This window comes from Papilio machaon, chromosome 29 (assembly GCF_912999745.1).
Source record: "Papilio machaon chromosome 29, ilPapMach1.1, whole genome shotgun sequence".
Taxonomy (NCBI): Eukaryota; Metazoa; Arthropoda; class Insecta; order Lepidoptera; family Papilionidae; genus Papilio; species Papilio machaon.
Genome location: NC_060014.1, coordinates 3,770,618 through 3,783,036, shown reverse-complemented (window position 1 = coordinate 3,783,036; position 12,419 = coordinate 3,770,618). Strand labels below are relative to the sequence as shown.

General features: G+C 35.1%; 1 protein-coding gene across 1 annotated transcript; it reads right to left on the bottom strand.

Moving 5' to 3' along the window:
* Position 1: 1 nt before the first annotated feature.
* On the bottom strand, positions 2 to 11,123 carry LOC106710859 (zinc finger protein 879). The gene is made up of 15 exons (XM_045685238.1): positions 10,956 to 11,123; positions 10,202 to 10,315; positions 8,977 to 9,183; positions 8,488 to 8,632; positions 7,574 to 7,713; positions 6,584 to 6,712; positions 5,062 to 5,150; positions 4,251 to 4,373; positions 3,532 to 3,639; positions 3,107 to 3,227; positions 2,468 to 2,550; positions 1,804 to 1,921; positions 1,228 to 1,332; positions 454 to 588; positions 2 to 203 (listed from the first exon to the last, which is right to left on the bottom strand). Exons 1-15 carry the CDS (start codon positions 11,079 to 11,081, stop codon positions 39 to 41), a joined length of 1,908 nt encoding a protein of 635 aa, XP_045541194.1. The 5' UTR covers positions 11,082 to 11,123; the 3' UTR covers positions 2 to 38.
* Positions 11,124 to 12,419: the final 1,296 nt, after the last annotated feature.

Here is a 12,419-nt window from a genome sequence, read left to right as displayed (position 1 = left end):
ACTTTATTATAATTTAAATTATAAACAAATATTACAAATTAACTCGGTAACGTTTCAATTGGTTGTTGGAGTATTTCAACAGTTGGTGTGAGAGAATGCCACATCGACTTCGAGTCAGGAGGTTCCGCGGTGAGTGGCGCTAGTGTCGCATCTGTAGCTGTTGTTACCGTTTGTGACACCTCATTTGTCTTACTTTTTCCACTCTGTAATAAGAACTTAACTGGAATATTATTTTAAAAAGTACTTTGGTACTTTAAAAGTCAGATAAAATCTATTTATTTTGCGATCTATTCTAATTCCGTCTTAGTCATATTAGATACTCGGGTACCAAGAACAGTTTCGGCCCCCCAGAGCTTAACATCCCTTGAATAAGACATAAGCTATTTGAGGTTCAATTCGTCTTATAGTTTTGTTGTTGAGATGTGTATGTATGTATGTGTATGTATGACTGACCGCATGTCCGAGGTGTACGAGGCGTGTGTGGTTGTACAATGCGGCGGGGTAGCCGAATGCGGCGGGACAGCGCGCACAGCGCAGCGGCCGCTCCCCGCTGTGAGCGCGTAAGTGACCTTGTAGCGCTGCCTTACTCTGACATACATACAAACAAATTATTACATATATATATACATAATAATAAAATTGGAGTATGATTTGTGTAGCTGACTGTCTGGTGTATCACTTGAATAGGCTATAGTTTGACCAGAAATATGAAATTCCTCACCATATTTCGAAAAAATATGCAACAAACGTTAACGCCGACTGAAACGCCCCCATGTTAGGATTTTTATATTCTTTGTTAGACTATACTTAAATTTTAATTGCTTGACAAAGTCTCGGCGACCACCAGTACTTAATAAATGTAATTAACTAAATCACTCTTCTTCACTAAGTGACAAGGGCGGCGCTAGTGGACTAAGTACAGTCGCGTTCGTTCGCGGTGGTCCAATTACAGAAAAATTACTTTTTTATTTGCAATGACTGAAATTACGCATCTTATTAAATAAACAAATTGAATATTTGAAATATTATCTGTCACTAACAAATGAATTCCAAAACAGATAAAAAATGACAGTTTGATGTATTTAAGAAGTAAGTGGGAAACAAGTTTAATATTTTAAAATATAGCCAAAGTCATCTAGTCAAAGAGATTAGGGTGAATGCAACAATTACTGACCACTGGTAATATATATTCTAAATGATAGTGTGATGTGTGTGTGTATGTCTGACCGTGTAAGTCTTGCCGCAGAGATGGCAGACATGGTCGCGGCGCGCGCGCACATTGCGGTGCAACATGCGCGTGTGTGTGCGCAGTACGGGACGAGACGAGCACGCCTGACATACAGAAACATACAAACAATTATATATATATATATATATATATATATATATATAGATCTATATGACGTAAACTGTTACATATATTGAGTTCTTTTAAGAGATGTAACTGTTTTCATTGCATATTCGATATGAGAGTTAGAAGTTTGACTACTCAAATATGATAATGCTCGGGAAGAGAAAAGTGTGTTAAGAGCTAAAGGAATTCTCTAAAATCAGTTTATCCTTCTGGGATACAGATGTAAATCTCCTCCTCTGTCCATACAAAAGCCATACAACTTTAACCTTCAAATTCAGGTGGCTTTCTAAATTGGCATTTTTCTATCAAATAAAAAATCTTTTGATGTGAAACATCTATAGGATCACTTGTAAACCGAATCGTTGGCGTGGCGACGCTTGCCGTGGCGACGGGTCGCCACGCTATACTGAGGTATATACATATATATATATTATTTTTTATATACTGACAAAGTTACACCCAGGCGCGGTACATTTGACTGGCGTTGCTTTGAGATGCACAGCAATGTGATGCTCCTCCAGTCTCTTTGCTTTCACGAACCTCTTGTCACACAACTCGCACGCATACCTACACACATAGATGACATCTTGGAAACCTATCCTATGGCACAAACTTAATCTTACTAATATTATAAACTAGCTTTTACCCGCGACTCCGTCCGCGCGGAATAAAAAAATGCACACAAGATAAAAAAGTTCCTATGTCCGTCTCCTAGTTCTAAGCTACCTCCCCATCAATTTTCAGCTTAATCAGTTCGACCGATCTTGAGTTATAAATAGTGTAACTAACACGACTTTCTTTTATATATATAGATAGATGCGAATGTTTAGATGTATGTTTTTTTGAAGATATCTCCGGCACGTCTTACCAGATCTTGATGAAATTTGTTACAGATGTAGAACATAGTCTGGAAGAACACATAGGATACTTATTGAGGTCTTTTTTTAATTCCACGCGGAGATAGTCGCGTGTGACAGCTAGTATTACAATTATAGACAACAGCAGAACGGCTCTCGATGATATTTGGCACAGAGTAAGATTACAGTCTGTATTTAAAAGTTAATGATCTTCTGTATTGTTCTGTAAAAGAATTAAAAAGAAGTAGATACTCACTTAAGTCTAGCAGGATCGACATGTTTGAGACTGTACAGCATATGCTGTTTATATGACATCTCATTCTTGAAGCTTAAATCACACTGAAAAATTACATCAACGACCATAAAAAAAACATTATTTTGTCTTGACTGTACAAATGACACTCAGGAAAAGATTGACACCACAATAGACAAAATTAATCTAACATCAGTTTTAAAACCATAAATAAATTCAAATTTAGATGCAAAAAAGTAAACATCACAATTTAGTTATTCTGTGAAAATTCTGAGATAAAAATGATGTGATATCGTGTCGGTAAGAGCGTCGGTGGCTCAGAGGTTAAGCACTTGACTTGCAATCTGCAGCTCCTGGGTTCGAATCCCGTCATGTATCAATGTGTTTTTCTATTTACATATGTACATTTATCTGATGTTCTTACTGTGAAGGAAAACATTGTGATGCTGCACATATCTGAGAAGAAATTCAATGATATGTGTGAAGTCACTACACTTGACTGAGGTTGACTATGACATAATCATCTCTAACTTAGGGTAGACTCTGAGACCCTCAGTGAGGACGTACAATGAGCTGATGATGATGATGATAGCTATCTAAAAGCTAAAAGTATTTCACCAGAAATACTTCATGTATACGTACACTATGACAGTATATCCTAGCATCAGGGTCATGAGTAGCGCGGTGCACCTCCATAGCTCGCTTGAACAGGAACTTCTTGTCACAATGCGGACACGAGAATTCCTTGTCACCTATATGGATACTACAATACCAAGAATATCTAATTGAACCAATCAAAATAAAAAATAACAACCAAATGTACCTATAGAGAAATATATACTGTGGTGATACTTTCGACAAATATAGTTCTGTTCTTTCAAAGTGTGAGACATCTCAATATAATTTCTTTGACTCGATGGATATAAGTCCTATTAATGTCAAAGATCCTTGTCGTATGTATGGATTCCTATATACAAATAGAGTTTATACAACAACGATTATCACCGGGTCAGATAAATTTGTATGACTATACTTCAGGCGACCACTGTAAGTAGATCTGTACTCACAAGAGATGGTTCCTCATTGCGCTACGATCCACAAAGGTTTTGTCGCACTGGTCGCATTTCACACGTTCCGAATGCTGTTTCATATGTAGACGAAGTTTGTTTAATGTCCTACATCGAATAGAAAATGTTACAATTACACTAATTATAAATGCAAATGTTTAGATGGATGTTTATCTGAAGGTATCTCCAGAATTACTCAACGGATCTTGATGAAATTTGGCATAGATGTAGAACTTAGCCTGAAAGATCACATAAGCTACTAATTAAGGTTTTTTTAGACGCGGACGGTGTTGCAGGCGACAGCTAGTATGTTATAATTTCACACATTTTCAACAGTGGTAGACGTGCAACAGGTCTTACTGATCTGACAGTTATCAAATGGAAGTAATTCCCGCGTACAGTCTTATGAGTATGCGTGCTGGAGACCTTATTCTAGTCCTCTTTCCCTTCCCATTCGTTTTTTATAAAGAAATGATGGGAAGTGGAAGTGGATTTGACGAATATGAATATAAATGGAAAATATCTTTTTTCTGTGCCTCATATTTTACATGCTGCAGATGTTTATGGGCAGTGGTAATTTCATTATACAACCTTCTACTGTAAAAAATTAAACCCTTAACTTCCATATTCAGAGTAAATAAGAACCTTTTTATAGATTTTCCTAAATAAACGTACACTTAAAGAGAGAAAATGATGAATGTTCAGTTGTGTGTACTCACGGGAAGTGTTGTGTGCAGAGGGAACATTGGTGTGTGGGATTGGCGGCGTGATGTGCGCGAGACACGTGGTCTGCGGCCACACTCGCCCGCGACCACGCGCCGCCGCACGCGCTACATCGCCATCTACATACATACATACAAACACGCACACCTACAAACACTCTCACTGTACTTCACCCTTGTCAATATTACTGTAGATTTCCACTGATACTTGTAAAAAAAACGCCATATATTGTCTACGTATTAAAATAAACTTTTTTTTAATTTAAACTAAATAAACTGTAATGTTTTATGTAATTTTAGTCCTCTTCCCCTTTACAATCTTTTCTTATTAGGAAAGGAAGTGAAGGGGAAGTGAATTTGAAGGAAGAGGGGACGCGTAGGAAGGGGAAATGTCCTCTTTCTGTGCGTCTCTTCCCCCGTTAATTAAAGGTAGTCAATGCATCTGCATTTGCGTAGGTTTATGGGCAACAGTCGCCTCGCTATTTCGGCGAATTCAAGTGACCGTTTGCTCGTTTGTCACCTTTTAATATAAAAAAAATCTAGAAAAAAATTGTGTCCAGTAAGATTTGAATTGGTTTTTTTACTATTTTTTTATAATTTAATCTCTTACATCCACTGAATGTGTGTTATATTGATGTCATATGTCACTCTGAGGAAGAAGACAAATGTAATGACACATCTCACATTAAATTTAGTTCAATCATTTAACCTGTAGACAATATTACTTTGTCAGTCGGATAAAAAACATGTACAAACACAAAAAAAACCATAAAAAATCTACCAAAATAAGTAGGGATATAAAACTTACTTGACTTGATGTCTCTTCTTATGAGCAGACAATGCGGAAGCTTGCTTACATCTGATCTTACAAATGTCGCAAACTTCAGGACCGTATTCCTACGAAATTATCTTTATTACTAATAATGGATGGATGGATGTTATTTGTTTGAAGGTAACAACAATTGAACATTGTCTGGAGGAACACATAAACTATTTTTTTATTCCGCGCAGACAGAGTTGCGTATGACTAGTAAACTAATATTGTTAGAACCACTATATCCTGCAATAAATGACTATCTTCGACTATATATTTGACAAAAACAGAGATAGTAATATCTATACAAATTGGGACCTGGATATGCGAGAGTCCGAGGGACCGCGATATTATTTCTCGCTTATAGAAGTTTAAAATTCTAACCCGAGTTTCTCGCTCATTGACTGTATAACTCTGGCTTATAAAGGTTTTTCTGTAATTCTTAATTTTGTTAATTTTTTTAATTTTTGTTTTGTTTTGAAAATCATAAATGATTGTTTCTTTTCTTTTATCACTAAATGTAAAATTAATTTAATGATGATGATAATGGGGGAAGGGATTGGCTCCTGAAACACAGGGCTTTGCCCTAGTTCAGGAACCAAGGCTTCCACATAATTGTGTATATGAATGTTACAATAAAGCAGTTATTATTATTCTTATTATTATTATAATTCGTGTTTCTCGCTTAAGGAGGTAGTCTAGAGGGGTCGAACAATGTCTCTCGCTTAAGGAGGTAGTCTAGAGGGGTCGAACAATGTCTCTCGCTTAAGGAGGTAGTCTAGAGGGGTCGAACAATGTCTCTCGCTTAAGGAGGTAGTCTAGGGGGGTCGAACAATGTCTCTCGCTTAAGGAGGTAGTCTAGAGGGGTCGAACAATGTCTCTCGCTTAAGGAGGTAGTCTAGAGGGGTCGAACAATGTCTCTCGCTTAAGGAGGTAGTCTAGAGGGGTCGAACAATGTCTCTCGCTTAAGGAGGTAGTCTAGAGGGGTCGAACAATGTCTCTCGCTTAAGGAGGTAGTCTAGAGGGGTCGAACAATGTCTCTCGCTTAAGGAGGTAGTCTAGAGGGGTCGAACAATGTCTCTCGCTTAAGGAGGTAGTCTAGAGGGGTCGAACAATGTCTCTCGCTTAAGGAGGTAGTCTAGAGGGGTCGAACAATGTCTCTCGCTTAAGGAGGTAGTCTAAAAGGGTCGAACAATGTCTCTCGCTTAAGGAGGTAGTCTAAAAGGGTCGAACAATGTCTCTCGCTTATGGAAGTGTCTGTACGCGAATATTGAATTTTTTTTTCAATATTTACGTTGTTTATAATGAAAAAATAATTTTCAAAATGTCTGTCTGTAAGTCCGCATTTATTTCGGTTAATCTACTCGTATTAAACGGTTGGATAGATTATTAATGGAGTTTTACTGGAAGATAACTGATATATGTTGGGAGTAATTTAAGACTATTATTTTTTCCGCGGAGACGAAGACGCGTTAAACCACTAGTATGCAGTTAAAATGTCAGCTTGTTAACTTACTGGTTGATGTTTCTTCATATGATTGTCCAATTTGAACCTATGATTAAAGCCGAGTACACAATCGTAACATCGATACAGCATCTTCTTGAAGGAATCACTTTCTAACGCTTTCTTACGCTCTTCTTGTACCTAAAGGAGATTGCACTTCAATCTTATTTGCAGCATCCCAGTTGAAAACTGTCACTTAACTTAAATGAAAGGCGTGAAGTGGAAGCGATTCCGCGTTTCGTATAACGAGTGTGCGTTTCGGTGGTCTTTTTTTTACATTACAAGATGGCAAACGAGCAATCGGCCACATTAATTCGCCGAAATGGCGAAGCCACTGCTGCCCATTGACATCCTCAATTACAGATGCATTGTCTACCGTCAATCGACGAAGGAGGAGACGCGCACAAAAAGATAATTTTTAGAGGCCTAATTTTAGTCATCTTTTCCTTATAAGAAAAGGGTGGGAAGGGGAGGTGGATTTGATGGAAGAGGAGATGCATAGGAAGGTTAAATATTCTCTTTTTGTGCGTCTCCTCCTTCGTTGATTGAAGATAGGCAACGCATCTGCAATTGAGAATGTCTATGGGCAGCGGTCACTTCGCCATTTCGATGAATTCATGTGGCCGCTTGTTAGTTTGCCATCTTATATTATTAAAAAAAATAGGTGTGAAAATTAGATAACACTAGCTTTTACCCGCGACTCCGTCCGCGCGGAATAAAAAAAAAGAAAAGAAAACGGGGTAAAAATTATCCTATGTCCTATTCCTGGTTCTAAGCTACCTGCCCACCAATTTTCAGTCAAATCGATTCAGCCGTTCTTGAGTTATAAATGGTGTAACTAACACAACTTTCTTTTATATATATAGATATATTTGATAGAAGGCTGTTTTTTTAAGAGTGTCAAAATGAATTCTAGGGATCTTCAAATTGCGTTTTAAATCGGAACAAAAACGTAATTAACAAGCAACCTGTCCAATGTATCTTTAGAGGTCATATACTAACCTCTTCCCAAGTTAAAACGACCAACTGAATATATTCATTATCAGCCATATTTAAACGTTTCAGTGTGTTAACTGAATGCATCGTGTATCGCATCACTTGACCGCGTTGTGTTATTTCTTTTTTTTCTATATTTTTTTTATCTGTTGAACCAGAGACGTTCTGATTTACATCGGTATAGAAAAACGTTTTAAAATTTGATGTCTTACGTGGATTTTTATATCTCACGTCAATTATATTGTTCATTAACTTACAACTTAAGTCTAAAATTGGCGGTTATAATTAGATGAAGTTATTCATTCCGTGTCTAACTATTGTTCACAGCATAATTGAAAGTTAAAGAAATATAGTTAAAAAGTTAAAGTAGAGTAAATCGACAAAAAGCGTCGGTGACTCAGGGGTTAATCACTTGACTTGCAATCTGCAGGTCTTGGGTTCGAATCTCGTTATGTAGTAATGTGTTTTTCGATTTAAATATGTAAATTTATCTGATGTTCTTATAGTGAAGGAAAACATTGTGATGCTGCACATATCTGAGAAGAAATTCAATGATATGTGTGAAGTCACTACACTTGTCTGTTGTTGACTATGACATAGTCATCTCTAACTTAGGGTAGACTGATGATGGAATTAATTTAGTGAACTAAAAAGTTTTCTTATATTATGACTTTACAGTCGAACCTGGATAAGCGAGAGACGAAAAGACCGTGATATTTTTCTCGCTTACAAAGGTTTCTCTCTAACCAGAATTTCTCGCTCATGAAGGTCGTACTTTGATACCAGACAATGACTCTCGCTTATCCAGGGAAGATTTAGTTTAACTGAGTTTTGAAAAACATATTTCAAAAAAAAATTTTTTTTTTTGAAAAATAGTTTTGAGTTCGTTATCTGTAAAGTTTGGATATAAAACTAGTTACCTTTAGTGTGTTTCTTTTTTGTAGTAGATTTAGTTTTTTTGGAATTCTTCCTAACTTTTTTCCTCTGTGTTGTTTCCTTTTGCAACGGCTCTTCATCAGTTGAATTAAAGTTATCTTTTGTTATAAATAAATCAGTTGTATCTGTCTAAAAAATTAAATCAAACAATTATTAGGTTACTAGCTTTTACCCGCGACTTCGTCCGCGCGGAATAAAAAAAATGCACACAAGATAAAAAAAAGTTCCTATGTCCGTCTATTAGTTCTAAGCTACCTCCCCATCAATTTTCAGCGAAATCAGTTCGACCTATCTTGAGTTATAAATAGTGTAACTAACACCACTTTCTGACTATATATATAGATAGATTAACATCGATAAAACGAAATTTTTAATACGAGTCAACCCCTACATTTAAAATCTAGTTTTTAATAGCCAAATAGAAATCCATAATCTCTGCCTACATCTGGTTAACGGGTCCTATAGAAACATACCTTAAGATCCAAATCACAGTCTTCAGACTCTAGCGGTGTTGCATTCAATAAAAAATCTTCAACATTTTCTGGACTTTCAAGTTTAACAAATGTCATGGGTTGTATATCTTCGGTATCCATTAATGGATTCTCTATGTTAACATTTAATGGATCTAGTTGTGATATTGATAGTTTGGTGAGCGGTGTCAAATTTATAGATTCATGCATCTAGAATATATTATTGTTAATAATTAACTGTTGGTTTCTTAGACTACAATCCCTGTATACATCATCTGTCATTATTTTTGACAAAATAGAGATAATAAAATGTTTAAACGGGGATTAAGGTCTCAGAAACCTAAGATAAGTGGCATAATTTTGGTAATAAAAAAAAATATAGATGATTTGATAACCTTTTCGGAGTTATCTTACTAATATTATAAATGCGAATGTTTAGATGGTTGGATATTTGTTTGAAGGTATCTCCAAAATGACAGCATGGATCTCGATGAACTTTGGCACTTAAGGCTACTAATTTTTTTTTAATTCCCCATAGACGGAGTTGGGGGCGACAGCTAGTTAATAATGTAAATTAATATAATTTAAAGATTTTTGTTTACTTTAAACAATTTAGGTTGGGCAACTGCTTAGTGCGCTAGATAAGCTTACATTACGCTGTTAAACCCCAAAAGGCATGGTAAAGAAAGAGGGCGCTGTAGTTTATCTCATAAAGGGAACACATACAAGTAGAGCATACTATTTCTAAGTGAAAATATATTTTTTATTATTAACCTTATGAATATTAAAAATACGAAAGTTTGGAAGTATGTATGTATGTTATTTTAGACATTATTAGTATAAAATAATTTGAAGCCAAATTAATAAAGTTACCAAAACCAAGTGTCAGATAGCTGTAGTGATGAGACATAAGCATTGATATATTTGTAGGTCTAGTGTTGCGCCGATACACCAGCATGTTTCTCTCTAAAGGGTCCCACACATTAACAGTCCGCAGGCATATTAGTCTGTCGTAATCGCAATGAGGTTTTGAACTGAGGACATATAAGAAAACTGTGAGTGTGTGGTCTATTGCAATTAACTGACAGCCTAATATCGGTCTGCGGGCTGTTAATGTTTGGGACCCTTTACAGTTAATATGTAAATCCAGAACAGCTGGATGGAATTAGGTTGAATATTGGAATGTACATAGAGTAAAAGAAACACTTAATAACCAGCAATAACTTACCAAATGATCAAGTAGGGTATTATTTGCTTTTTTAACTTGCCGTCTAAATGTTGCCAATCTACGTACATTAGCTGTACATTCCCAACACAATAACAGAGGCTCACTTATTTGCTTCTGAAACAAACATAGTCAATAAATCTCCATCCGTGCAGAGTCAAAAAAAAACATAATAAATAGCCTATGTGATCTTCCAGACTATGTTCTACATATGTGCCAAATTTCATAAGGATCCGTTCCAAAAGTATCTTCAAACAAACATCCATCCATCCATTTAAACATTCGCATTTATAATATTAATAGGATGACAAACTTATTTAATAAAAATGCTCTTAAAATGCATTCTGTTTTAACTAAACAATTGCATTGTTCAGTTAACTGTGTGTTCAGTGTACAGCTGGTTTTTTCAACAATAAGATCAACAAGGTTTATTCAATAAAACTTATAAGAAAATAAGGTTTCTAAAGATACCTTACTTCGAAGACTTCAATAGTCAATTAATTTATGTTTAAGATGTAAACTTATTGTGCTAACTCTATAAAGATTAAAGCAGAAACGAATGAAAGAGGAAAGACAATTTTTTAATAACAAATTGTTCAAAACAACAAGTTGGAAAACATTTTCCTTTCAATTAAAATACGATAGTGTATTCCTCGGATATAATCCAAATGTTAAGAGTTTATCAAATCAACTTATCTATTATATTTATATAATTTCATCACTGTATTTAACTTATAATAATATACAAAACACTCACTTCTTCAAGGAGGTTACAATATATTTTCAAATTGTCTGCATCTGTTATTGCGGTTAATTTTCTATCTTTACTTAAACAGGCTTTGCATATCGCACTTCCATACATTGTATTTATATTAGAATTCATTGCTGTTTAATTCAATTAAACGTTTTGATCGTAATTTACAGAGTTTTTCAAGCTTTTACTTTTACTTAATATACTTTAACTGACATTTGTTTAGTTTGCATTTTATTTAACAATTGCGAAATGTCAAATTCCCAACCACGTTTCAAAGTACGCAATTATTGTTTTCATTTCAGCGCGTTTTTATATAACTATTTCTCAATGTATAGTCCCTTTTAATGAAATCACAATCTTTCTTTACTTAAATCTAAGCTATATTTATGCTTTTTTAAATATAAAAATATAGCTAAAAAAAAAAATCACTGAAACACAATTTTCAATTTTTCGCCTGGATTTTAGTATCAAGAAAGTTACTGAATCAACAAGCGTTTTTAAATAAAACATTCAATTAGTGTTATGTTATGACGGACACTTACAGGGTGTGTTCCGATATGCACTGCGACCACTGTAGAGTGTGATGTCAATTCAGTATACTGTGAAGCCGTTCCTTTATAGCCAGTTGTACTGGTTACGAGTTAAAACGGAACGCAATCTCGTATACTGTCAGCCGCATTTTTTGACGCGACATTCAAATGAGTGCATTCAAGTTTACTAGTACATTAAAAAAACTGTTTTGGAGTACTGTCAAATTAAAAATATTTTAATTAATATTAATTATAAATTGAATTTATAATGTAATAAAAATAAGTACTTTTTCATAAAAAGAATATGTTTTTCATTATCAACACAGTCTAATAAGGTTAATTTTTGCAATTCTTCCATTGTTTTATTTATTAATCCAAACTAATTACAGAACTTTAACATTTCTGATTAAACTGTAGTTTTGTTTATAAGATGTGAGGCACTCGGGTGGTTTTGACTGATCACGTGATCAAAGTACTGCGAGTATCTTACCTCGAAAACGCCAGTGCTCACAGTAGAATATGGCGGCGATATATGACGTCATATATTTCCCTAGGGTACTGCGGCAGTGTACTGGCAGTTCATAACGGAACGAATTTTTCTACAGTGATAGCACTGTGCAGTGCTCGCAGTGTATATCGGAACATACCCACAGACAGACGGACGGACAATAAAGTGATCGTTTAGGGGTTCCGTTGTTTCTTTCGAGGTACGGAACCCTTATAAGATGATAGTGCATATTTCATACATTTGATATGCCAGTTCTCTTTAATTATTACTTTTAATATTTACCTTCTTCCTTCTATCTAGTAAAACGTATATTAAAATAATAAAAATTAGCTTGAAGTCAATGAAACAAACATTTTTAATAATAGTTTTTATTCATTCACATACATGAAGTAAGTAGTGATAAATTGTACAAAGAAACATTCATCCAAA

Bases quoted from the DNA above. Each gene is read 5' to 3' on its own strand.
- LOC106710859 (XM_045685238.1), bottom strand. From the start codon at position 11,081: ATGAATTCTAATATAAATACAATGTATGGAAGTGCGATATGCAAAGCC. The intron at 6,713-7,573 runs GTTAGTATATGA...AATCTCCTTTAG, and splicing joins TCGTTTTAACTTGGGAAGAG to GTACAAGAAGAGCGTAAGAA. The intron at 589-1,227 runs GTCAGACATACA...TATGTATGTCAG, and splicing joins TCTGCGGCAAGACTTACACG to AGTAAGGCAGCGCTACAAGG.